At 48.3% G+C, this 26,916-nt stretch overlaps 1 protein-coding gene across 1 annotated transcript; it reads left to right on the top strand.

Moving 5' to 3' along the window:
- The first annotated feature begins 3,140 nt into the window (after positions 1–3,140).
- Flg (filaggrin) lies at positions 3,141–22,348 on the top strand. The gene is made up of 13 exons (XM_077109908.1): positions 3,141–3,278; positions 9,384–9,542; positions 10,118–11,434; positions 11,561–11,903; positions 11,970–12,526; positions 12,653–13,641; positions 13,759–14,087; positions 14,154–16,917; positions 17,035–18,009; positions 18,127–19,101; positions 19,219–20,193; positions 20,311–21,285; positions 21,403–22,348. Exons 1-13 carry the CDS (start codon positions 3,141–3,143, stop codon positions 22,346–22,348), a joined length of 11,442 nt encoding a protein of 3,813 aa, XP_076966023.1.
- Positions 22,349–26,916: the final 4,568 nt, after the last annotated feature.

Here is a 26,916-nt window from a genome sequence, read left to right as displayed (position 1 = left end):
TTGGGCATGTAAAAAACAGAGATGATACATACTGGCATAAAATGGCTTGCTTATCTCTGGAAAAGTCTCTGTCTTTGTGTCTCTCTCATTTCCCTATATCACTTACCTGTCTCTCTCTCTGATTCTCTCTGTGATACAGACACAGAGAAGAGAGAAGAGAATGATGGGGAGAGAGAAGAGGCTGAAGAAAATAAAGTCTGAGAGCACTGAAGGCAATTTGAAAAGTTTATGTGGAATCAACAATATTTTTTCCCCACCACTGTCCTTGGAAATTCAAGCAGCAAATAAAGGCATTCTCACCAAATACTGCTCCACCACTGAATGGCAAAGGCAAGAATATCCACTTCAACTAGGCCCAGGAATCCAAGAGAATATTCAATCTGGAAGAATTCTAACCCCAAAAGAGCACCTCCCAAGAGATGACTACAGCTCCTATAGGAAATCACTTAACCACAAATTCCAACTCCCCTTCACTCCTACAGCCTCAGTCACACATCTCAAAGGGTTGATCCCTTGAATTGTGACAACCTGACCCACATCAGCAGCCTAGAGGCCATATGGCAACATAATGCCTTTCCAGCCCACTGGATAGAAAAAGGGAGGGACAACCAATTGAATGATTGTAATTGAAATCCTGTAATTTATGATTTGTCAATAACTCCTGCCTTTGGGAAGTTCTCTTCACCCCTTAACAAATTCTGGCAGCCACAATATGTAACTAAAAGCACCTAAAGCATTTCTGAAAGCATTTTATTGTGTGGTACCAATAAGATGAAGAATAAGGTCTCTCTGGGGATTGACTGCCAAGGTCCTGACCAGTTCAACATTCTCTAGGCAGTGAAAAGGAACTCACTATCTCCACAGATAATTATTTTTATGTTTAAACAATTCTATTTAAAAATTTACTCACTTATACAAGCCCCAAATATGATTTCACATGAGTTCTACCCATTTTTCTGAGTTCTACCTGCTGTGGAATTATGTGGCCTGAGTAGAATTCTTTTCTATATTACAGCCACTCACATGACTAGAGACAGATATTATATCATGCATCCATCTATCATTTCACTTGGTTCTTCCTACCACTATCCATTCAATCTTCCCAATTGCATTACTCAAAACACATATCAAGCTGCCTATATTCTTATTGAAAAGTGATCATCAGAACAAAAAGGTATAGAAACAATCTGATAAATGCTGAACTAAGAACACTGCCACTTGTTCTAGCTAATGTACTCCTTTACAGTCTACAATAGCACTCATTACCCTTTTGGCTATGACATCGCAGCTCTTGCCACCATATTACTTCTTTTATTCATATCTTTTAACATGTCTTTATGAAGTTTAATTTAGAACCAAAGTCAGGATTTTATTTTGTTTTAGAAATATTCTTTTATTAAATGTGAATCATTGTTACAACATGCTAAAATCTTCTTGCATCCTTAGTCATAAAAATATTTGCCATCTGTCCACCCTTTCATTCAAGTTATTGATGAAATATAATGATTATGACATGATCAAAAGAACAGACCACTAATGACTACTCTCCAAATTGATATGAATCTGAAAGATTTGGGCCTTCTGGCCATTAAAATGTCAGAGTCCAGATTTCTCATCCTTGCCACTCTTGTACTCTATTAAGTTCTCTTACATTGGATAGTCTAGTCTCCTGCAATGATTTCCACAGGTAAGTTCACCTAGGACTTGGGGCACTCTGAGAGAAACTACTGTTTTAAAAATATCAAATATAAATAAAGCTAACAAAAGAAATGAAAAAAGCTCATACCGAGAGCAACCTGATATAGTGGAAATAATGTGAGAACAGGAGTCTGAATGACCTGGGATTGAATCCTAGTTGCTTACCTTATCACCATCAGTTCTCTCATCTTTAAATAAGAGATAATAATAATGACCTCACAGGATTGTTCTGAAGATTAGAATACATGCAAAATCTTACCACATTCTTGGCATATAATTAATACACAATATAGATTCCTATTATTATTCTAGCAGGGTAGAAGACAATAACTATACTGGCACACAAAGACAATTAAACCGAAGAAGAAAAAATGAAAATATACATTTATTCAAAAGTGATCATCAGATCTCTATATGCTGTGAATGTTAACTGATATTCCAAAAAAGAAGACTTGACAGTCTAATAAGATTAGGAATAAGGGCATTAAAGTTTTTGAAATTTCAGACATATTTTTCTTTGAACCTAAACAAGATTGTCAACCCCTTTCTTAATTGCTCTTGTCCCTGGTAATTTTTATAGGGTCCTAAAATGCTAAACATGATTCAGATCCAGTCAATGCCAGAGTAAGAAGAATACAAAATGTGGGAGTTGGGGGTTTCAGACACATAAATAGATGATTAAAATATCATCAGCGCTATAAGAAAAGTATATCCAGAACGTGTGAGGGAATAGCAACCTAAATGAAGATGTAAGTTAAGGCTTTATGAACAAGGTGATGATTCAGGAGGGCATTAAAGGTGGAGATAAGTTAAGGAATGAGGAGTATGTAGGTAATGAGGAAAGTATGTAGAGATTGGGGGGCTCTCAGGCCAGTGAGGAGACCATGTATAGACAAGAACTCTCTGGGCAGAGAGGAGAACACACGTGGAGATATTTTTGAAGAGTGGACCACTACAAGATTATCCACAGAATATCGATCCTTCTAGACTGAGTTTTACTATTATTTTCCATAATAGTCTGGTAGTAAGAGAAATGGATTCATGTCTATTGTGAAGGGGCTTGTATGTCAAGTAAAAGTTTAGAACTCAGCCAGCAAATGGAATGACATTTTAAGATTTAAAGATGAATTTGGCAAACTAATAAAGAAAAAGGCTAGTTATGATACTTTTTACAAATACCTAATTGAAAGCTAGTGAGGTCCAGAACTAAAATTGCAGCACTGAAGATAGAGTAAGCTGCATAAAGAATATTTTAAGTCTGGGTAGAAATGACATGGGCAGAGAAGTAAAGGAAGGGAAGAAATGAAAAATGACTTTGTCTAATTTGAGATGTTCAGTGGATGGGGATGCTATTAATCAATATGTTGACTTCTAGTAGGGAACACAAAAATAAATTGTTTTGACCAATGTAGACTAAAGTAATAAGGGGCATCCAAGTGGAGATGCAATCTGTTCGACATAATGGTATGGATTATCGAGAGAGAGAGACTGGGGAGTCTGTTATTCTGGAATATCAGAAAACCAACTGTATAAAGAAGAACATGTCTCTGAACCCCAAATGTAATAACATTAAAAACAAGGTAACTTAGACTAATAATTCTTGACTAATAAACTCAGGCTCTTCCTAATGACTACTTCTAACACAAGAACTCACATTCTTGCTCTTTTGAAAAAATCAAAAGTAAACTGGCCTTATCTTCTTCACTCATCATAATTTCTAGAATATCAGCATTCATCTTGTGGTAAGTTCTCTCATTACCCAGAGATGGAATTCATAGATTAAAAGAGAGGTAGGCACTGGTGATGTTTTTCTATCACAGATTGAACTTCAGTTTTAAAAAGTTTGTAGTGTACCCTTATAAAGACAAGGATCAAGAAGTACATTTATCAACAGGTAGTTATCAAGGTAAAAGTAGGGATCACAAAAAAAAAAGTAGGTATGTGTCTTGCACACAAAGAATCTGCAATAAACAATCAGACCCTTCCATAAAATCTCCAATACATGGGGCTTATATAAACCCAAATTTGAAGCTTGCTAAAACAAGTACAGATGAGTACGTGAGGATGTTGGGAAGTAAACATATGTCACTGGAGAAATAGAGGTGGAGATATGGGTGGATCTGGGTTTGGTTAAGAATGAATCAGATCATCCCACAGAGGGTGGCTCCTCCCTGAATGGACTTGCTATAAAAAGGCCATTAACCAGACTTCAGTACCCAGCAAGCTCCTTCAGCTGCATTCTAGTTGCTCTTCTTGTGAACAGGTAAGAGGGAATAAATTTAACTTTGCCTACTTAGTGTTAACCAAAGTGGAAATCTGGATGAATGTGTACTCTGAGGAAAAAAAAAGTACTGGTGTTTGGGGTTTTTCCTTTATCTTTGGTGTTACTATCGCTAAAAGTTTATTTCTATATAGAAAGAAAATGAGGGAAAAAATCCATTTTCCATGGGACATTCAATGATCTCTTTGTGTTGTTAGACTGTCCTCTTATACATTCATATAACAAATATACATCATCTATTTTTGTATTTGCCAAGTGCTGCTCTTAGCACTGGTTTTTACAGAAGTGAATTATATAAACTCCCTACTCTGAGAGGCTTACATTTATTAGGGGGAGACATTCAGTAAACAATAAATAAATAAGATAATTTCAAATTATGTCAAGAACAATGAAGAAAATAAAAGAGTGATAGAGTAATAGGAGGAAGAGAGTATTTTAAATTGTAAGGCCAAGGAGGACCTTTCTAGAAAACTAACTTTGTTTGCCTATTGAATAAAGTTTCTTTTTTTTTTTAAATTGGCACATAATTGCACATATTTGGGGGTAGATATGATATTTTGATACATATATACAATGGGTCATGATCAAATGAAAGTAATTAGCATACCTATCACCTCAAACACTTATCATTTCTTTGTGTTGGGAACATTCAAAACCATTCTCTAGCTATTTTGAAACATAAAGCAAATTATTGTTAACTATGGTAACCCTATTGTGCTATAAAATATAAATATTCCTCCTATCTAACTGTATGTTTAGTTTCCACATATAAGTGAGAATATGTGGTCTTTTTATTTCTGTGACTGGCTTATTTCACATACTAGAATATCCTTGAGGCTCAATCCATGTTGCCATAAATGACAGGACTTCATTATTTTTTATGACTAATACTCTATTGTGTATGTATGCCATATTTTCCATATCCATTATCCATCAATGGATACTTACTTTGGTTCCACAGCCTATCTACTATGAATAGTGCTGCAATAAACATGGGCAGGCAGATATCTCTTTGACATACTGATTCCATTACCTTTGGAATATATACTCAGTATTGGGACTGCTAGATTATATGGTAGTTCTATTTTTAGTTTTTTGAGGATACTCCATACTGTTTTCCCTAATAGCTATACCAACATTCCCAGAAACAGTGTATAAGAGTTCCCCTTTCTCTATATCCCTGCCAGCATTTGTTATTACTTTTTCTAACTGGGATGAGATGATACTCCATTGAGCTGAGATCTTAAAGATGAAAGACACTAACCAAGGCAAAGGGCTAGATTCTAAAGCAAAAACTTATTTCAAATTAGAAAAGGAGCCTACAGCAAATTTTAAAAGGGGAATAGTGGTATGTGATGATATCAGAGAGCTAAACAGGTAGAGGCCAAGTAAAAAGGGGCATAATAGCCAGGTGTGGTGGTACATGCCTATTATCTTAGCAACTCCAGAGGTAGGCAGGATGACCATAAATTCAAGGCTAGCCTCAGAAACTTATCGAGACCCTGTCTCAAAAAAATAAAAATGGCTAAGCATTCGACTCAGTGCTTAAGCATCCTTGGTTCAAACCCCAGTACCAAATTAAGGCGGTGGGCATAATAGAGTGGATATATTATTTTATTTTAAAAAATATTTTTAGTTGCAGATGGACACAATACCTTTATTTTATTTATTTATTTCTATGTGGTGCTGAGGATTGAACCCAGTATCTCACACGTGCTAGGCAAGTGCTCTACCACTGAGCTACAACCCCAGCCACTGTACATTATTTTAAATACATGAAAAGTCACTAGAGAGTATTAATCAGGATGAGTAAAATAATGTAATGTTTCTAAAAGATCACTAAATTGCTATGTGGAAAACAGGGTTATAGGAATGCAAAAGTGACTACAGTGATTTAGGTGAGAAATGGAAATAATAAAAAATCATGAGAAATATGTTTGTAGAATGCAAAAACTTTTAACTTATCTTTGATACCCTGTCTTTACACCACACTGATTCATTACCATGTCCAGTAAGCTTTGCTTAAGCAACATGTCAAGTCCACTTCCATTTGTCTCCTTCACCACTATCATCCTAGTCCCACCTCTATTATGTTACATGAAAATACCACAACTAAATTTATCATTTTTCTAATGATAATTATTTGGGTTGTTTCTATTTGAAGAGGTATTATAAATAACAGAGCTATAAGCATTTTGTGTGAAACTTTTAGTTACATGTATTTGGGGGGGGGAATATGATAGAAGTAACTGTTGGTTCTCAGATATTACCAAGAAAATTTTCAAAATGTTTCTTCCAGTTTATACTCTCTTTAGCTGAAAATAAAAGACCTCAGTTCTCCACATCCTAATATTTGCTGATGCCAAGTTTCCTTTTTTATTGTTTTAGTCATTTTGGTGGGTATACTGTAGTTCCACAGTATAATTTCAATTTGTATCTCCCTAGTGATTAACAAGGCTGAAAACTTTTATATATGTATTGGCCACTTGGATATTCTTTTCTGTAAAGTTCCTGTGGCAGAGACCCAATTTTCTGTTGGCTATCTGTATTTATTTATTTATTTATAGGAGTTATTTTTATATTCAAGACAAAGCACTTTATTGGTTCTATGTGTTATTTATGTCTTCCACTCTATGGCTTGTCCTTCTCTCCTTTAAAGGTAATTTTTAAATGAAAAGACAATCCTACTTTTAATGCAGTCCAACTTTCTAATCATTTTATGAATAGTACGTTGAGTTCTATTTAAGAAGTATTTACCTACCCTGAGGTCTTGAAGGTAATCTATATCTTTTATGTAAGATTTATTTTTATTCCATATGGAAATTCTCTTAACCCAGAACAATCTACTCAGAAGTTACACTTTCTCTACTGACTGAACCACCATCTGTGTCATAAAACAAAAGCCCAGAGTGATACAGGTCTGATTTTGAACAATTAACTTACATTGTTCCTTTTGTTTAGCCATGGACCAATGCCATATTGTCTCCCTTTATAATACACATTACTATCTGGTATATCCTTCAACTTTTCCAAGATTGTTATATCTAATCTTAGTTCTCTTCATTTTCATATCAATTTTAGAAATCATCTTATCAATCTTTACTTTTAAAAACTTCAGGATTTTGAATGTAATTTTATTGCCTCTGTAAATAAATTTCAGGAGATCTGATATTTTAACAATATTGAAGCTTTTAATCCACAAATAAGGTCTATTCTTCTATATTCATCATCTGTGTACAGATCTTTCATTAGATTTCTAAAATTTTCTATTTTTTATAAATAATATCCTTTCTTATTTCACTGTTTTGCTTTTATGTAGAAGTATAATTGGTCTTTGTATATTTATCTTATAGTCAGTAACACTGATAATTTTACTTATTCTAGGAGTTTAGCTGTACATTCTTTTGGATTTTCCACATACAAAAATATCATTCTGTAATTAAGGACAGTTTTATTACTTCTTTTCTAATTACTCTCTTTTTAATTGCTTTTCTTTATTGCTATGGCTAGGACCTTTATCCCAGAGCTGAACAGGATGAAAGCAGATTTATTAAGTCTCATTCTCAAACCTGGAGGTGAAATTTTCTACATTTCACCATTAAATATGATTTTTGCTATAACATTTTCAGACATAATTGATGTGTTTTGTTTATAAATCAGAATTAATGTTGAATTTAAAGGTTTATTTATTTATTTTTAAATCTCGAGAGGTTTATATAATTTCCCCATTACTTTAGCTCTGTAGTTGATTGGTTTTCCAATATTAAATCAAACTTGAATTTTTTGAAATAAAACTTACTTAGGAATGTTGCAAATTCCTCTAATAAAACATCGAATGATGCTTACTATTATTTCCTTTCAGATTATTGTACCTATATTTTTGGGAAAAAATATACTGAAAATTTCATTTCTTTTAATATGGTTCTGAGATTATTAATGAATTGAGAAATTAATGCTTCCTCTTTTTAATTTCTCTGAAACAATCTGTGTAATGTCTGTATTGTAATGATTTTTGGATATGGTCCAATTAAAGTTCAAGGTCTTAAATACCATCATAAATAAGAAGGGCTAAAAAAAATATTAAATTTTACAAGGCACATAACTGTATTTTAAAAATTCAGTCTTTATAATCTTCCACAAAGCCAAGATCTGGTCTTCTTTACATACATTAAAATTAATAATAACAGTATATATAATTCTACTAATTTATTTCATACTTTATATTAATCATGCTTCTTTTATGTTTTCTTCTTCTTTCTTTTCTTTTTCTTCTTTCCTGACTTATACTGAATTACTGGAGCTTTTATTTCCTCTTCTCCTCTAAAATAGTTTAGAAGATTTAAATTCTATTCTTGTAGTGAACAAACTTACCAAAATTTACATTTGATTTAACCAGTTAAAACTGATCAATATCTATTTCCTCTTACCAAGAATCCAAGGCCCACAATTACTTTAATTCTGATTACTATATATACATTCATGTCTTTCACATTGCTTTTTATACTATTTTAGATTCACCTGTTTTTAATATACTCATTGTAACTATTTCTTAAAATAAATGTCTATTTACACTTATTGAGACATTTATTAATTTTTTGACCATCAATGATATAACTGCACGTTATTTCTTAAATGGCAAAATAAAAACAAATCAAAACCAAATTTGTTTTAACATTAAAAAGCTACTGAAGTCACACTATCCAATTAAAAATAGTTTAAACTTTACAAAATGTTTTTAAAAAAGGTAAATTGAATATTCAGTTTTTGCCTTGAAAGCGGGCAAATTTCATTTCTCAGCAACTTTACTGTTTATAAAAATCATCTTTTGGGGGTGGGTAACCAGGACTTGAGCCCAGTGGCACTCAACCATCGAGTCACATCCCCAGTCATTTTTATTTTTGAGATGGGGTCTTGCTAAGTTGCTAAGGGCCTAACTAAGTTGCTGGTGGCTACCTTTGAACCTACAATCTTCCTCAGCCTCCACGCTGCTGGGATTAAAGGTGTATGCAAACATATCAAGTGAAAATCAGCTTCTGATAATTGATTTTCAGCTAATTATTCTAGTAAATACTCTAGTGAGTTTTTCTAAATCTTGTATGAGCAACAGCCATTAAAACAAGGGGATTATCTTACTTTGAGCATAAAAAGGTCTTTGAAGCTACACTACTGTTGCAAATGGGTTCAAGTCCCAGAAATTAGCAGTCTTAGGAAATCTGTCAAATTTTTTCTTGATTCTACCTAGATGAAATTCTAGAAGGACGGTAAAGAGATTTCATGGTCAGCATTCGTTTACAAAGATAGACTACATAAGGGCTATAGGTTTAAAATATGGAAAATCACCATAATAATTAAAACAATTTTTTAAAAAATGAAGTATAAGTAAACTTTTATTTCTTCTTTCTAGGTTCACATATACTGCCTAAAGATGTCTACCATCATGGAAAACATCATTGCCATCATTGATCTATTCCAAAAATATTCAGAAACAGATAAAGAAACTGAAACTCTGAGCAAAAACGAGCTGAAGGAACTTCTGGAAACAGAGTTTCAGCAAATTCTGAAAGTAAGAGCTATGTGATAGCACCATAATAGAGCTTTCCTGATGTTCAGCAATGATCTAACGAAGTATTGTCCTGAATGTTTTTTTGAACCATTTAATTTGCAAGTGAATCTGAGTTAGTCTTATTTCAAAAGAGGTAGAAATTTTTTTCATTTACCTTTAAGTAAACTGCATGTACATGCAGACACAGAAAGTGAAAGAAACATACATGTTTCCTTCTAAAAAATGAATGCCAATTAGTTACTCTATATATTGTTCCTCCCAAATCAAGTTTAATAATAGGGTATATTTTAAAACATGAAATTTTATTTAAAATCATGACTCTTAAATAATAAACACACGCATTTATCACATCAAAACTTTAAATTCTTTCACACTAACTCTTTAAAACTTACCTAAAACACAGTATCTACAAACTTTACTTAAGTCAGGATGAGGTAAAAACATCACACAAAAAAACTTAGACATATGGTTTCATTTTTTCCTAAAAAGAGTTCACATAATGAAAACGCATGCTGATTTCTTTAACTGACAATGGGAATAATATGATAATCTCCTTCTATCATTTCTCCATACAGAATCCAGATGACCCTGACATGGCAGATGTTTTCATGGAAATGCTAGATATAGACCACAACGAAAAAATAGATTTCACAGAATTTCTGCTGATGGTATTCAAGTTGGCTCAAGCATATTATGACTCCACAAAGAGTCAAAATTACCGAAAATCAAGTTCAAAAGGAAAAAGCCATAGTCATCTTGATGAAAATGAAACAGAGGATGGAGAAGAAGATGGGGAAATTGAGAGAAAAAGAACATCGAGGCATTCAAGAACAGATAGAAAGTCAAGATCCAAAGGTACAACAGAAAAAGGGAAAAACAAACACAGGACGAGGTCTGGAGAGCGTGAAAGAAGTGACTCAAGAAAACGTACACAAAGAGCTCATCGACAAAAACACCATGCTACAAACGTAAAAAACAAAACGAGGTCTAACTCATCTGAAATCAGACAGATAAGAGAAAACACTATGAGTAAAGACAGTGAAAAAGAAAAATATTCTCAAGAATCAAACACACAGAGTACATTGGATGCAAGTGAAAAACAAAGTTCTGCACACAAGAATACAAGAGAAAGCATTAGACATGACAGACATACGAACAGGGAGACTCAAGAAAACGCACAGTATAGGCCTGACAATACAAGACAGGAATCAAAAGAAATACGAAACACACAAGACAAAGAGCAGTCAACGGAAAGCGCCAGGCACTCAGGCACAGGCTCCTCTCGCAGGCAGGCTGAATCTTCCCACGGGCACCCAAGAACAGGCCCCAGGGCAGGACAGGAAACCCACCACGAGCACTCAGCGGACAGCTCCTGGCGCCACGGCACGGGGCAGGGCCAGTCCACCTCCCGGGGCGACAGACGCCGAGAACACAGCGTCAGTCAGGCCAGCGACAGCGAAGGGCACTCCGAGGACTCGGCCAGGCAATCCCCATCGGCCCACGGAAGGTCCGGGTCCACGCCGAGGACCCACCAGGGATCTACCCAGGGCCACGCACGAGACAGCTCCAGGGACACCGGGTCGCGTCAGGGACAGACTGCTAGGCACACGCAGTCGGACTCAGCTCACGGGCAGTCAGCCCCCAGCTCCAGGGGAGGACAGGGGAGCCGTCACCAGCAGCGGCCAGACAGCTCCAGGCACCAGCAAACCTCCTCTGCGGCCAGTGGCCACGGACACAGCGAGGCCAGTGACAGCGAAGGCCAGTCGCAAGACTCAGAGAGTCAGTCCGACGCAGGCCACGGCCGGTCTGGGTCCCGACAGGGCCACCGCCAGGAATCCACCACTGGCCGGTCCGGGGAGAGGTCCAGGCACTCCGGGTCTCGCCTGTACCGTGTAGACACTCAAGAACGGTCCGGGTCCGCCAGCACACAGGGCCAGTCCGGTGCCAGGGCAGCACAGAGCTCCCGCCAGGAGCAAGCACGGGACAGTTCCAGACACGGGGCCTCCCAGGACAGGCAGGCGTCCACCGGCAGACACGTCGACTCCTCCCGTGGAAGGACCGGAACCAGCTCCGGCCGAACACAGGGATCCCGCCACGAGCAGGCCCGAGACACCTCTGGGCACTCCGAGTCCGACCAGGGTGAGTCCACTGCTCGGGGGCACTCAGCGTCCGGCAGTAGACGGGGAAGACAGGGATCCCGCCAGGAGCAGGCACGGGACAGCACCGGGCACTCCGGGTCCCATCACCGCCAGCAGGCCTCCCAGGGACGGTCCGGGTCTTCCCGCGGCCAGTCAGGATCCACCAGTGCAAGCAGACAAGCCCACGGCCACGAGCAGGCAGCGGACAGCGCCAGGCACTCAGGCACAGGCTCCTCTCGCAGGCAGGCTGAATCTTCCCACGGGCACGCAAGAACAGGCCCCAGGGCAGGACAGGAAACCCACCGCGAGCACTCGGCGGACAGCTCCCAGCGCCACGGCACGGGGCAGGGCCAGTCCACCTCCCGGGGCGACAGACGCCGAGAACACAGCGTCAGTCAGGCCAGCGACAGCGAAGGGCACTCCGAGGACTCGGCCAGGCAATCCCCATCGGCCCACGGAAGGTCCGGGTCCACGCCGAGGACCCACCAGGGATCTACCCAGGGCCACGCACGAGACAGCTCCAGGGACACCGGGTCGCGTCAGGGACAGACTGCTAGGCACACGCAGTCGGACTCAGCTCACGGGCTTTCAGCCCCCAGCTCCAGGGGAGGACAGGGGAGCCGTCACCAGCAGCAGCCAGACAGCTCCAGGCACCAGCAAACCTCCTCTGCGGCCAGTGGCCACGGACACAGCGAGGCCAGTGACAGCGAAGGCCAGTCGCAAGACTCAGAGAGTCAGTCCGACGCAGGCCACGGCCGGTCTGGGTCCCGACAGGGCCACCGCCAGGAATCCACCACTGGCCGGTCCGGGGAGAGGTCCAGGCACTCCGGGTCTCGCCTGTACCGTGTAGACACTCAAGAACGGTCCGGGTCCGCCAGCACACAGGGCCAGTCCGGTGCCAGGGCAGCACAGAGCTCCCGCCAGGAGCAAGCACGGGACAGTTCCAGACACGGGGCCTCCCAGGACAGGCAGGCGTCCACCGGCAGACACGTCGACTCCTCCCGTGGAAGGACCGGAACCAGCTCCGGCCGAACACAGGGATCCCGCCACGAGCAGGCCCGAGACACCTCTGGGCACTCCGAGTCCGACCAGGGTGAGTCCACTGCTCGGGGGCACTCAGCGTCCGGCAGTAGACGGGGAAGACAGGGATCCCGCCAGGAGCAGGCACGGGACAGCACCGGGCACTCCGGGTCCCATCACCGCCAGCAGGCCTCCCAGGGACGGTCCGGGTCTTCCCGCGGCCAGTCAGGATCCACCAGTGCAAGCAGACAAGCCCACGGCCACGAGCAGGCAGCGGACAGCGCCAGGCACTCAGGCACAGGCTCCTCTCGCAGGCAGGCTGAATCTTCCCACGGGCACGCAAGAACAGGCCCCAGGGCAGGACAGGAAACCCACCGCGAGCACTCGGCGGACAGCTCCCAGCGCCACGGCACGGGGCAGGGCCAGTCCACCTCCCGGGGCGACAGACGCCGAGAACACAGCGTCAGTCAGGCCAGCGACAGCGAAGGGCACTCCGAGGACTCGGCCAGGCAATCCCCATCGGCCCACGGAAGGTCCGGGTCCACGCCGAGGACCCACCAGGGATCTACCCAGGGCCACGCACGAGACAGCTCCAGGGACACCGGGTCGCGTCAGGGACAGACTGCTAGGCACACGCAGTCGGACTCAGCTCACGGGCTTTCAGCCCCCAGCTCCAGGGGAGGACAGGGGAGCCGTCACCAGCAGCGGCCAGACAGCTCCAGGCACCAGCAAACCTCCTCTGCGGCCAGTGGCCACGGACACAGCGAGGCCAGTGACAGCGAAGGCCAGTCGCAAGACTCAGAGAGTCAGTCCGACGCAGGCCACGGCCGGTCTGGGTCCCGACAGGGCCACCGCCAGGAATCCACCACTGGCCGGTCCGGGGAGAGGTCCAGGCACTCCGGGTCTCGCCTGTACCGTGTAGACACTCAAGAACGGTCCGGGTCCGCCAGCACACAGGGCCAGTCCGGTGCCAGGGCAGCACAGAGCTCCCGCCAGGAGCAAGCACGGGACAGTTCCAGACACGGGGCCTCCCAGGACAGGCAGGCGTCCACCGGCAGACACGTCGACTCCTCCCGTGGAAGGACCGGAACCAGCTCCGGCCGAACACAGGGATCCCGCCACGAGCAGGCCCGAGACACCTCTGGGCACTCCGAGTCCGACCAGGGTGAGTCCACTGCTCGGGGGCACTCAGCGTCCGGCAGTAGACGGGGAAGACAGGGATCCCGCCAGGAGCAGGCACGGGACAGCACCGGGCACTCCGGGTCCCATCACCGCCAGCAGGCCTCCCAGGGACGGTCCGGGTCTTCCCGCGGCCAGTCAGGATCCACCAGTGCAAGCAGACAAGCCCACGGCCACGAGCAGGCAGCGGACAGCGCCAGGCACTCAGGCACAGGCTCCTCTCGCAGGCAGGCTGAATCTTCCCACGGGCACGCAAGAACAGGCCCCAGGGCAGGACAGGAAACCCACCGCGAGCACTCGGCGGACAGCTCCCAGCGCCACGGCACGGGGCAGGGCCAGTCCACCTCCCGGGGCGACAGACGCCGAGAACACAGCGTCAGTCAGGCCAGCGACAGCGAAGGGCACTCCGAGGACTCGGCCAGGCAATCCCCATCGGCCCACGGAAGGTCCGGGTCCACGCCGAGGACCCACCAGGGATCTACCCAGGGCCACGCACGAGACAGCTCCAGGGACACCGGGTCGCGTCAGGGACAGACTGCTAGGCACACGCAGTCGGACTCAGCTCACGGGCAGTCAGCCCCCAGCTCCAGGGGAGGACAGGGGAGCCGTCACCAGCAGCGGCCAGACAGCTCCAGGCACCAGCAAACCTCCTCTGCGGCCAGTGGCCACGGACACAGCGAGGCCAGTGACAGCGAAGGCCAGTCGCAAGACTCAGAGAGTCAGTCCGACGCAGGCCACGGCCGGTCTGGGTCCCGACAGGGCCACCGCCAGGAATCCACCACTGGCCGGTCCGGGGAGAGGTCCAGGCACTCCGGGTCTCGCCTGTACCGTGTAGACACTCAAGAACGGTCCGGGTCCGCCAGCACACAGGGCCAGTCCGGTGCCAGGGCAGCACAGAGCTCCCGCCAGGAGCAAGCACGGGACAGTTCCAGACACGGGGCCTCCCAGGACAGGCAGGCGTCCACCGGCAGACACGTCGACTCCTCCCGTGGAAGGACCGGAACCAGCTCCGGCCGAACACAGGGATCCCGCCACGAGCAGGCCCGAGACACCTCTGGGCACTCCGAGTCCGACCAGGGTGAGTCCACTGCTCGGGGGCACTCAGCGTCCGGCAGTAGACGGGGAAGACAGGGATCCCGCCAGGAGCAGGCACGGGACAGCACCGGGCACTCCGGGTCCCATCACCGCCAGCAGGCCTCCCAGGGACGGTCCGGGTCTTCCCGCGGCCAGTCAGGATCCACCAGTGCAAGCAGACAAGCCCACGGCCACGAGCAGGCAGCGGACAGCGCCAGGCACTCAGGCACAGGCTCCTCTCGCAGGCAGGCTGAATCTTCCCACGGGCACGCAAGAACAGGCCCCAGGGCAGGACAGGAAACCCACCGCGAGCACTCGGCGGACAGCTCCCAGCGCCACGGCACGGGGCAGGGCCAGTCCACCTCCCGGGGCGACAGACGCCGAGAACACAGCGTCAGTCAGGCCAGCGACAGCGAAGGGCACTCCGAGGACTCGGCCAGGCAATCCCCATCGGCCCACGGAAGGTCCGGGTCCACGCCGAGGACCCACCAGGGATCTACCCAGGGCCACGCACGAGACAGCTCCAGGGACACCGGGTCGCGTCAGGGACAGACTGCTAGGCACACGCAGTCGGACTCAGCTCACGGGCTTTCAGCCCCCAGCTCCAGGGGAGGACAGGGGAGCCGTCACCAGCAGCGGCCAGACAGCTCCAGGCACCAGCAAACCTCCTCTGCGGCCAGTGGCCACGGACACAGCGAGGCCAGTGACAGCGAAGGCCAGTCGCAAGACTCAGAGAGTCAGTCCGACGCAGGCCACGGCCGGTCTGGGTCCCGACAGGGCCACCGCCAGGAATCCACCACTGGCCGGTCCGGGGAGAGGTCCAGGCACTCCGGGTCTCGCCTGTACCGTGTAGACACTCAAGAACGGTCCGGGTCCGCCAGCACACAGGGCCAGTCCGGTGCCAGGGCAGCACAGAGCTCCCGCCAGGAGCAAGCACGGGACAGTTCCAGACACGGGGCCTCCCAGGACAGGCAGGCGTCCACCGGCAGACACGTCGACTCCTCCCGTGGAAGGACCGGAACCAGCTCCGGCCGAACACAGGGATCCCGCCACGAGCAGGCCCGAGACACCTCTGGGCACTCCGAGTCCGACCAGGGTGAGTCCACTGCTCGGGGGCACTCAGCGTCCGGCAGTAGACGGGGAAGACAGGGATCCCGCCAGGAGCAGGCACGGGACAGCACCGGGCACTCCGGGTCCCATCACCGCCAGCAGGCCTCCCAGGGACGGTCCGGGTCTTCCCGCGGCCAGTCAGGATCCACCAGTGCAAGCAGACAAGCCCACGGCCACGAGCAGGCAGCGGACAGCGCCAGGCACTCAGGCACAGGCTCCTCTCGCAGGCAGGCTGAATCTTCCCACGGGCACGCAAGAACAGGCCCCAGGGCAGGACAGGAAACCCACCGCGAGCACTCGGCGGACAGCTCCCAGCGCCACGGCACGGGGCAGGGCCAGTCCACCTCCCGGGGCGACAGACGCCGAGAACACAGCGTCAGTCAGGCCAGCGACAGCGAAGGGCACTCCGAGGACTCGGCCAGGCAATCCCCATCGGCCCACGGAAGGTCCGGGTCCACGCCGAGGACCCACCAGGGATCTACCCAGGGCCACGCACGAGACAGCTCCAGGGACACCGGGTCGCGTCAGGGACAGACTGCTAGGCACACGCAGTCGGACTCAGCTCACGGGCAGTCAGCCCCCAGCTCCAGGGGAGGACAGGGGAGCCGTCACCAGCAGCGGCCAGACAGCTCCAGGCACCAGCAAACCTCCTCTGCGGCCAGTGGCCACGGACACAGCGAGGCCAGTGACAGCGAAGGCCAGTCGCAAGACTCAGAGAGTCAGTCCGACGCAGGCCACGGCCGGTCTGGGTCCCGACAGGGCCACCGCCAGGAATCCACCACTGGCCGGTCCGGGGAGAGGTCCAGGCACTCCGGGTCTCGCCTGTACCGTGTAGACACTCAAGAACGGTCCGGGTCCGCCAGCACACAGGGCCAGTCCGGTGCCAGGGCAGCACAGAGCTCCCGCCAGGAGCAAGCACGGGACAGTTCCAGACACGGGGCCTCCCAGGACAGGCAGGCGTCCACCGGCAGACACGTCGACTCCTCCCGTGGAAGGACCGGAACCAGCTCCGGCCGAACACAGGGATCCCGCCACGAGCAGGCCCGAGACACCTCTGGGCACTCCGAGTCCGACCAGGGTGAGTCCACTGCTCGGGGGCACTCAGCGTCCGGCAGTAGACGGGGAAGACAGGGATCCCGCCAGGAGCAGGCACGGGACAGCACCGGGCACTCCGGGTCCCATCACCGCCAGCAGGCCTCCCAGGGACGGTCCGGGTCTTCCCGCGGCCAGTCAGGATCCACCAGTGCAAGCAGACAAGCCCACGGCCACGAGCAGGCAGCGGACAGCGCCAGGCACTCAGGCACAGGCTCCTCTCGCAGGCAGGCTGAATCTTCCCACGGGCACGCAAGAACAGGCCCCAGGGCAGGACAGGAAACCCACCGCGAGCACTCGGCGGACAGCTCCCAGCGCCACGGCACGGGGCAGGGCCAGTCCACCTCCCGGGGCGACAGACGCCGAGAACACAGCGTCAGTCAGGCCAGCGACAGCGAAGGGCACTCCGAGGACTCGGCCAGGCAATCCCCATCGGCCCACGGAAGGTCCGGGTCCACGCCGAGGACCCACCAGGGATCTACCCAGGGCCACGCACGAGACAGCTCCAGGGACACCGGGTCGCGTCAGGGACAGACTGCTAGGCACACGCAGTCGGACTCAGCTCACGGGCAGTCAGCCCCCAGCTCCAGGGGAGGACAGGGGAGCCGTCACCAGCAGCGGCCAGACAGCTCCAGGCACCAGCAAACCTCCTCTGCGGCCAGTGGCCACGGACACAGCGAGGCCAGTGACAGCGAAGGCCAGTCGCAAGACTCAGAGAGTCAGTCCGACGCAGGCCACGGCCGGTCTGGGTCCCGACAGGGCCACCGCCAGGAATCCACCACTGGCCGGTCCGGGGAGAGGTCCAGGCACTCCGGGTCTCGCCTGTACCGTGTAGACACTCAAGAACGGTCCGGGTCCGCCAGCACACAGGGCCAGTCCGGTGCCAGGGCAGCACAGAGCTCCCGCCAGGAGCAAGCACGGGACAGTTCCAGACACGGGGCCTCCCAGGACAGGCAGGCGTCCACCGGCAGACACGTCGACTCCTCCCGTGGAAGGACCGGAACCAGCTCCGGCCGAACACAGGGATCCTGCCACGAGCAGGCCCGAGACACCTCTGGGCACTCCGAGTCCGACCAGGGTGAGTCCACTGCTCGGGGGCACTCAGCGTCCGGCAGTAGACGGGGAAGACAGGGATCCCGCCAGGAGCAGGCACGGGACAGCACCGGGCACTCCGGGTCCCATCACCGCCAGCAGGCCTCCCAGGGACGGTCCGGGTCTTCCCGCGGCCAGTCAGGATCCACCAGTGCAAGCAGACAAGCCCACGGCCACGAGCAGGCAGCGGACAGCGCCAGGCACTCAGGCACAGGCTCCTCTCGCAGGCAGGCTGAATCTTCCCACGGGCACGCAAGAACAGGCCCCAGGGCAGGACAGGAAACCCACCGCGAGCACTCGGCGGACAGCTCCCAGCGCCACGGCACGGGGCAGGGCCAGTCCACCTCCCGGGGCGACAGACGCCGAGAACACAGCGTCAGTCAGGCCAGCGACAGCGAAGGGCACTCCGAGGACTCGGCCAGGCAATCCCCATCGGCCCACGGAAGGTCCGGGTCCACGCCGAGGACCCACCAGGGATCTACCCAGGGCCACGCACGAGACAGCTCCAGGGACACCGGGTCGCGTCAGGGACAGACTGCTAGGCACACGCAGTCGGACTCAGCTCACGGGCAGTCAGCCCCCAGCTCCAGGGGAGGACAGGGGAGCCGTCACCAGCAGCGGCCAGACAGCTCCAGGCACCAGCAAACCTCCTCTGCGGCCAGTGGCCACGGACACAGCGAGGCCAGTGACAGCGAAGGCCAGTCGCAAGACTCAGAGAGTCAGTCCGACGCAGGCCACGGCCGGTCTGGGTCCCGACAGGGCCACCGCCAGGAATCCACCACTGGCCGGTCCGGGGAGAGGTCCAGGCACTCCGGGTCTCGCCTGTACCGTGTAGACACTCAAGAACGGTCCGGGTCCGCCAGCACACAGGGCCAGTCCGGTGCCAGGGCAGCACAGAGCTCCCGCCAGGAGCAAGCACGGGACAGTTCCAGACACGGGGCCTCCCAGGACAGGCAGGCGTCCACCGGCAGACACGTCGACTCCTCCCGTGGAAGGACCGGAACCAGCTCCGGCCGAACACAGGGATCCCGCCACGAGCAGGCCCGAGACACCTCTGGGCACTCCGAGTCCGACCAGGGTGAGTCCACTGCTCGGGGGCACTCAGCGTCCGGCAGTAGACGGGGAAGACAGGGATCCCGCCAGGAGCAGGCACGGGACAGCACCGGGCACTCCGGGTCCCATCACCGCCAGCAGGCCTCCCAGGGACGGTCCGGGTCTTCCCGCGGCCAGTCAGGATCCACCAGTGCAAGCAGACAAGCCCACGGCCACGAGCAGGCAGCGGACAGCGCCAGGCACTCAGGCACAGGCTCCTCTCGCAGGCAGGCTGAATCTTCCCACGGGCACGCAAGAACAGGCCCCAGGGCAGGACAGGAAACCCACCGCGAGCACTCGGCGGACAGCTCCCAGCGCCACGGCACGGGGCAGGGCCAGTCCACCTCCCGGGGCGACAGACGCCGAGAACACAGCGTCAGTCAGGCCAGCGACAGCGAAGGGCACTCCGAGGACTCGGCCAGGCAATCCCCATCGGCCCACGGAAGGTCCGGGTCCACGCCGAGGACCCACCAGGGATCTACCCAGGGCCACGCACGAGACAGCTCCAGGGACACCGGGTCGCGTCAGGGACAGACTGCTAGGCACACGCAGTCGGACTCAGCTCACGGGCTTTCAGCCCCCAGCTCCAGGGGAGGACAGGGGAGCCGTCACCAGCAGCGGCCAGACAGCTCCAGGCACCAGCAAACCTCCTCTGCGGCCAGTGGCCACGGACACAGCGAGGCCAGTGACAGCGAAGGCCAGTCGCAAGACTCAGAGAGTCAGTCCGACGCAGGCCACGGCCGGTCTGGGTCCCGACAGGGCCACCGCCAGGAATCCACCACTGGCCGGTCCGGGGAGAGGTCCAGGCACTCCGGGTCTCGCCTGTACCGTGTAGACACTCAAGAACGGTCCGGGTCCGCCAGCACACAGGGCCAGTCCGGTGCCAGGGCAGCACAGAGCTCCCGCCAGGAGCAAGCACGGGACAGTTCCAGACACGGGGCCTCCCAGGACAGGCAGGCGTCCACCGGCAGACACGTCGACTCCTCCCGTGGAAGGACCGGAACCAGCTCCGGCCGAACACAGGGATCCCGCCACGAGCAGGCCCGAGACACCTCTGGGCACTCCGAGTCCGACCAGGGTGAGTCCACTGCTCGGGGGCACTCAGCGTCCGGCAGTAGACGGGGAAGACAGGGATCCCGCCAGGAGCAGGCACGGGACAGCACCGGGCACTCCGGGTCCCATCACCGCCAGCAGGCCTCCCAGGGACGGTCCGGGTCTTCCCGCGGCCAGTCAGGATCCACCAGTGCAAGCAGACAAGCCCACGGCCACGAGCAGGCAGCGGACAGCGCCAGGCACTCAGGCACAGGCTCCTCTCGCAGGCAGGCTGAATCTTCCCACGGGCACGCAAGAACAGGCCCCAGGGCAGGACAGGAAACCCACCGCGAGCACTCGGCGGACAGCTCCCAGCGCCACGGCACGGGGCAGGGCCAGTCCACCTCCCGGGGCGACAGACGCCGAGAACACAGCGTCAGTCAGGCCAGCGACAGCGAAGGGCACTCCGAGGACTCGGCCAGGCAATCCCCATCGGCCCACGGAAGGTCCGGGTCCACGCCGAGGACCCACCAGGGATCTACCCAGGGCCACGCACGAGACAGCTCCAGGGACACCGGGTCGCGTCAGGGACAGACTGCTAGGCACACGCAGTCGGACTCAGCTCACGGGCAGTCAGCCCCCAGCTCCAGGGGAGGACAGGGGAGCCGTCACCAGCAGCGGCCAGACAGCTCCAGGCACCAGCAAACCTCCTCTGCGGCCAGTGGCCACGGACACAGCGAGGCCAGTGACAGCGAAGGCCAGTCGCAAGACTCAGAGAGTCAGTCCGACGCAGGCCACGGCCGGTCTGGGTCCCGACAGGGCCACCGCCAGGAATCCACCACTGGCCGGTCCGGGGAGAGGTCCAGGCACTCCGGGTCTCGCCTGTACCGTGTAGACACTCAAGAACGGTCCGGGTCCGCCAGCACACAGGGCCAGTCCGGTGCCAGGGCAGCACAGAGCTCCCGCCAGGAGCAAGCACGGGACAGTTCCAGACACGGGGCCTCCCAGGACAGGCAGGCGTCCACCGGCAGACACGTCGACTCCTCCCGTGGAAGGACCGGAACCAGCTCCGGCCGAACACAGGGATCCCGCCACGAGCAGGCCCGAGACACCTCTGGGCACTCCGAGTCCGACCAGGGTGAGTCCACTGCTCGGGGGCACTCAGCGTCCGGCAGTAGACGGGGAAGACAGGGATCCCGCCAGGAGCAGGCACGGGACAGCACCGGGCACTCCGGGTCCCATCACCGCCAGCAGGCCTCCCAGGGACGGTCCGGGTCTTCCCGCGGCCAGTCAGGATCCACCAGTGCAAGCAGACAAGCCCACGGCCACGAGCAGGCAGCGGACAGCGCCAGGCACTCAGGCACAGGCTCCTCTCGCAGGCAGGCTGAATCTTCCCACGGGCACGCAAGAACAGGCCCCAGGGCAGGACAGGAAACCCACCGCGAGCACTCGGCGGACAGCTCCCGGCGCCAAGGCACGGGGCAGGGCCAGTCCACCTCCTGGGGCGACAGACGCCGAGAACCCAGTGTCAGTCAGTTCAGCGACAGTGAAGGGCACTCCGAAGACTTGGCCAGGCAATCCCCATCCGCCCGTGGAAGATCTGTTTCATCACATGAGCCTGTACCCATCCATTCAACTGATAGCCCTAGAGAGTCTGTCTATGATCAAAGAGTGATGCATGATCAGCAGGTGTCTGATTCTTCTCCTGAAATATCAGAATATGATACAGGAAATCAAGGTGATCATTTTCCAATTCATCCTGAATCAGATCATCGTTCAGGAGTAGAATCTTGTGGTGATCATCACAGTTCTGAAGTTAATTATTTTCCCTCATTTATCAGTAAAAGTCGTCACTATGGATCAGGTATAGGTTGGAGGCATGGCAGTTATGGTAGTGGTGCATATGATTATGGTCAGTCAGGATTTGGGAAATCTCACGCTAGAATCATTAATGGAAAATGCAGTATGTGGAATTAACAAAGAGATATGAAAATAGAAAGTCACCTGGATATGGAATACAATACATGAGATCCAGTATATTAGGCAGTAATAGAGAGCCAGAAATATATAACTGTTCAATTGATATATCAAGATAGCTGGGGTTCATTCAGTCCCCAGGATACTATTACTATGAATGAGAAATCAGTAAGCAATCAGTATAAATGCAATTAAACCAAGTAGTAGGAGAAAGAACCTATTAACACTTTGGTCTAGAAAGTTTACATATTACTTTCATAGAAGTTTCTTATCTATTTGAAATATGCTATACTCTTTCATTACTTTGGTGGTAGTTTTCTTTTTATTCTCTAGACCTTTTCAACCTTATATTTAGAAAATATTAAGGAAATCAATGTCATTCAAATCTAAATTTGCAAAACTATATTAAGAATTTGTAGTTGAAATAAGGATTCTTTTTTTCAAAACTTTAAATGTTAGATCCTCTCTCAATTAATATTTGAATTTTTCTGAAAAGTATCTAAGGAGGTAAATATGCTAAATCATTCTTTTAGAGGCCAAAGCCACTATATCACACCAGGGCTCAGCACATCTTCCCATATTATTCTTCTATTGGAAGTCTGTTTTCTTAGCATTCAAAAAAATCACATTGGATTAAAAATTGTGCAAGGTATAAAACTCAATAAAAGTTGATCTTATTACCTAGCTTGTCTCTTTTATGCTTTTTTTCCTCAAGTGTAAAAAGGTTTTTTTTCCATATGTAGGATTTAATCTCTTTTATATACCATAGGAAATCTGAACATACAGCAATATATACTATGCAAAAGTAAAAAATAAGAAGGAATTTAATCAAATCATATGAGTTCCCCAATACAATCATTGTCCCACATTATCACCTTTTCAAAGTTAAAACACTTTGTTAAATCATAAATATTCCTACCATTAATATGAAATCACTAATCCCAGTGTTTAACAGCCACATCAAAGCAAGAATTATTGACTGTGGGTCTTTCTGCCAAAGATGCTGGCAAATGCTTTCAAGGGAGTCTAATGAAAGTAAAGAACTTAGCTGAAATGTCTTGACAACAAAAAAGCAATTTAAAAAATGCCTCTGGGTTTGGCAATAGCTCAGTGTTAGAGCATCTGCCTCGCTCGTGTGAGGCACTAGGTTTGATCCTCAGCACCACATAGAAATAAATAAAGATATTTTGTCCATCTACAACTAAAAAATATTTTTAAATAAATAAGTAAAAAGAAAGAAAATGCCTTCCTTTCCTGAAAGGACAACAGATGAACTTTTATGATTTAGGCAATTAGATAAAGAAAGGGCAGGGGGAAAAAAAAGAATAGTACAAATGTCAACAATTTTTTTCTACTAGAAGGAAAATCCTTCTGTGAGACCCCTACCAATGTTTTCTTCCGATAATATCCAACTGGTGGTGGTACTAGGCCAGTGTTCTCATTTTGCCAATGAGTCTATCACACAAATAACGCACACCAAAATATTAATTAGATTTCAAATCTTCAAGTTCAAGTTTGACAATTTTATAATAGAATTTATAAAAGTTTCTTTTCTTGAACTTTTATTTTAATAAATTAAACTAAATTAAAATTGTCAGTATTTAAATGATCTCAAAAGGGGACAGGGACTGAATGAAAAAGGAACAGGCTCATTTTTAAATTAGCCTCAAATAATAAAATGTCTATGTTTGCTCCCCACAAGCCACTTAAAGGTAGTACTTCTCTCCTACCAGTGTTTCCATGCTTGAAGTACAAAACCTCATGTATCCTTACTAAGCAACAAATTTCATGAAGTACCCAACCTGCAGGCCTCCCAGAGCTTTAACAGACACAGGTACCCTAGTCTCAGTTTATTCAGCTCTCTCCTGTAGCCCCACTCTAAAGGAGTCTGTCCTAACTGACTGAAAAATACAAAAACTGTACTGAGGAAACAGTGCAGACCTGGCCCTCCTAAACTTGGGAGGTATTTATGGACACTAACAGGCATTACAAGAGAGACAGACATGTGTGCCCTATGAGAGCAAAACTTCTCCATAATGAAAACATATACAACTGAAATTGTCTTCTTTCACATCCCTCTACCCACTAAGGACAGACTTAAGGACAGACTTACTTGAAATTCCCTTTTGTTACCTGACAGAAAATCAGTTTACCCAATAAATTGAAACAAGATTCACTGGAAACATGAATGTTCTCTGTTCTCTTCCCTTATAAAATTTCTTTTTCTCTTTATTCTTTACTCAGTTGACCAATTCTCTCAGTAAATTATGAATTTCCATGCAATATAATTAAATAAGTTTTTCTTTCACTGAAATAATCTCAAGGGACCAACTATGTCTTACGTCTCTCTTTTCTCTACACAAATATTTTCTCAATGCACATCAATCCATGACAACCTTATCCACTGGGTAAAGTCACTCACAGCAGAAGAACTGGAAGAAGACAAAGACCAGCACAAACTTAACACTCATAATCAGTTGTTGACTGTTCATTTGCAGTGTCCTGTGAGAGGGTTCCTATAAGTGCAATCCACAGAAAACTGCACTGCTGGTCTGCAAACCTTATTAGTGGTACACAGCAAGATAAGCACAGAAATCAAGGATAAGGATTTAGAAATATTTTATAACAATTTGGCATTGACACATTTGAGGGTGTGACCATTTTATAAAGTATCAGTTCCTAATAGATTAGAAATATTAACCCTGATCTTTCACTACAGATAGTATAACACTGTTCTATGGTTCTCACTACAAATGGTTGAGTTTGTATTCTATCTAATAGACAAGCTACTGAAGACTTATGAACAAAGGAACACTCTAATCAAATGTATACATTAAGGATCTGGGATGGTCTAGAAAAGATAAAAGATAGGGAGGTCTGCCTGTAACAAGGCAATGGTCCAAGGTAAAGATAAAATGAGTCTGAATCAAATCAGTGGTAGTATTATGTTTGAAAAATGAGGTTAACTAAATTTGATCATTAACTGAATCTGGAGAGTAAAAAAAGAGAAAAGCATTGAGGATTTTTCTAGATGCTTATATCTATATTTCAAAAAGGAGAATATGAGTCTTCAGCATATGTGTAGCTTACTGAACTGGTTAAAAGTATGGGCTTTGAACCTAGATGCTATCTAGGCAAAATCTCAGCCCTAGCAATTAACTGTGTGGATCTTGGAAAACTTACTGCAGATTTCTATTTCTTGGTTTCCTCTTCTGAAAAATTCCATGTAATAACAGTACCTACCTTGGCATCATTACAAAGACTGAATTGATACATGAAAAGCACTTAATATGGGGTCCGGCACATGTTAAACACTCAATAAATGTTTGCCAATATGGATGAAGCTATAGGCATGACTGAAATGAGAAAGTGATGAGTGAGAGCCAAAGATAGAATATTGAGAAAAATCCAACAAAGTTCTTCCCACAGTCAAATAACAAATATGTGATAGAAAGAAGATTTTCAGCCTAGTTCTGACTTCCAATCCCATGTTCGCATTACTGAAAAGGAGTGTTTTCAAAGCTTAAGTATGCCAAGAATAGTCAAGTAAAGTCAGAAATGAAATATGGTCTTAGCACAATGGTGCATGCCTATAATCCCAGAGGTTCGAGAGGCTGAGGCAGGAGGATCCCGAGTTCAAGCCAACCTCATCAAAAGCAAGAAATTTAAGCAACTTTGTGGGAATCTGTCCCTAAATAAAATACAAAATAGGGCTGAGAATGTGGTTCAGTAGTCAAGTGTCCCACAGTTCAATCCCTAGTACCCCAAAAAGAAATATGGTCTTTAATATCTTGACATTTGTGATCCTGGAAAGAGCCATTTCTGTGGAGAGAGAGTGATATAAACAAACTGTTAGAAAACTTAAGGGTAACTGATTTTTGAGAAATTGAACACAATAAATACAGATTACTTCTGTGAGGAAGCCAAAAACTGCTTTCTAACCAAATCCTTTAGTTTTCTCCATTTCTAGCGTCCATGGTTGTTGGGATTCTGGAGGTAACAGTCTGCAGGAGATAACTTCTGAAAATTAAGCAGAGACAAGAGAATGGGGCATGTAAGAAGCCACAGTAAAGAGGCTGAATTTTTGCCTCCCTCACTTTTTTAAGGAATAATTGACAAACAAAAATTGTGAGTTTAGATATATGTATACATTGTGAAATGATTGCCACAATCTAGCTAATTAACATATCCATTATCTTTCATAGTTAACTTCTGTGGGTGTGTATATGGTGAGACTACAAGATCTACTTTCTTAGCAAATCTCAATATGTAATTATTAGCTAGAGTCAACAGACTATATGTATATTAAGTCTCCAATAATTATTCATCTTAAAAATTAAGGTTTGTACCTTTTGTCAATATTTCTCCTTTTCTCCCATGCCTTTAGTCCCTGAAACCACCATTCTACTCTCTGCTTCTATGAGTTTGACTTTAAATTGAACTTCAAAATTCTCAAAGTGAAAGTTTGTTTTAATCTAAGCTGGGATTTTCCTTTTGATTCCCAGGCACATTTGATTCCAGAAAAATGAAACAGTTTCTAAATAATGTGTAAAAGTATAAATATAATA

This window comes from Callospermophilus lateralis, chromosome 7, assembly GCF_048772815.1.
Source record: "Callospermophilus lateralis isolate mCalLat2 chromosome 7, mCalLat2.hap1, whole genome shotgun sequence".
Classification (NCBI taxonomy): domain Eukaryota; kingdom Metazoa; phylum Chordata; class Mammalia; order Rodentia; family Sciuridae; genus Callospermophilus; species Callospermophilus lateralis.
This window is presented reverse-complemented; position numbering and strand designations above follow the sequence as displayed.

What these genes read in the sequence shown, in the direction of transcription:
- Flg (XM_077109908.1), top strand. Translation starts at nt 3,141, where the DNA reads ATGCAATCTGTTCGACATAATGGTATGGATTATCGAGAGAGAGAGACT. An exon ending in GTAATAACATTAAAAACAAG is followed by an intron (nt 3,279 to 9,383) that starts GTAACTTAGACT and finishes TCTTCTTTCTAG; the next exon opens with GTTCACATATACTGCCTAAA. An exon ending in GACACTCAAGAACGGTCCGG is followed by an intron (nt 16,918 to 17,034) that starts GTCCGCCAGCAC and finishes GTCCACCGGCAG; the next exon opens with ACACGTCGACTCCTCCCGTG.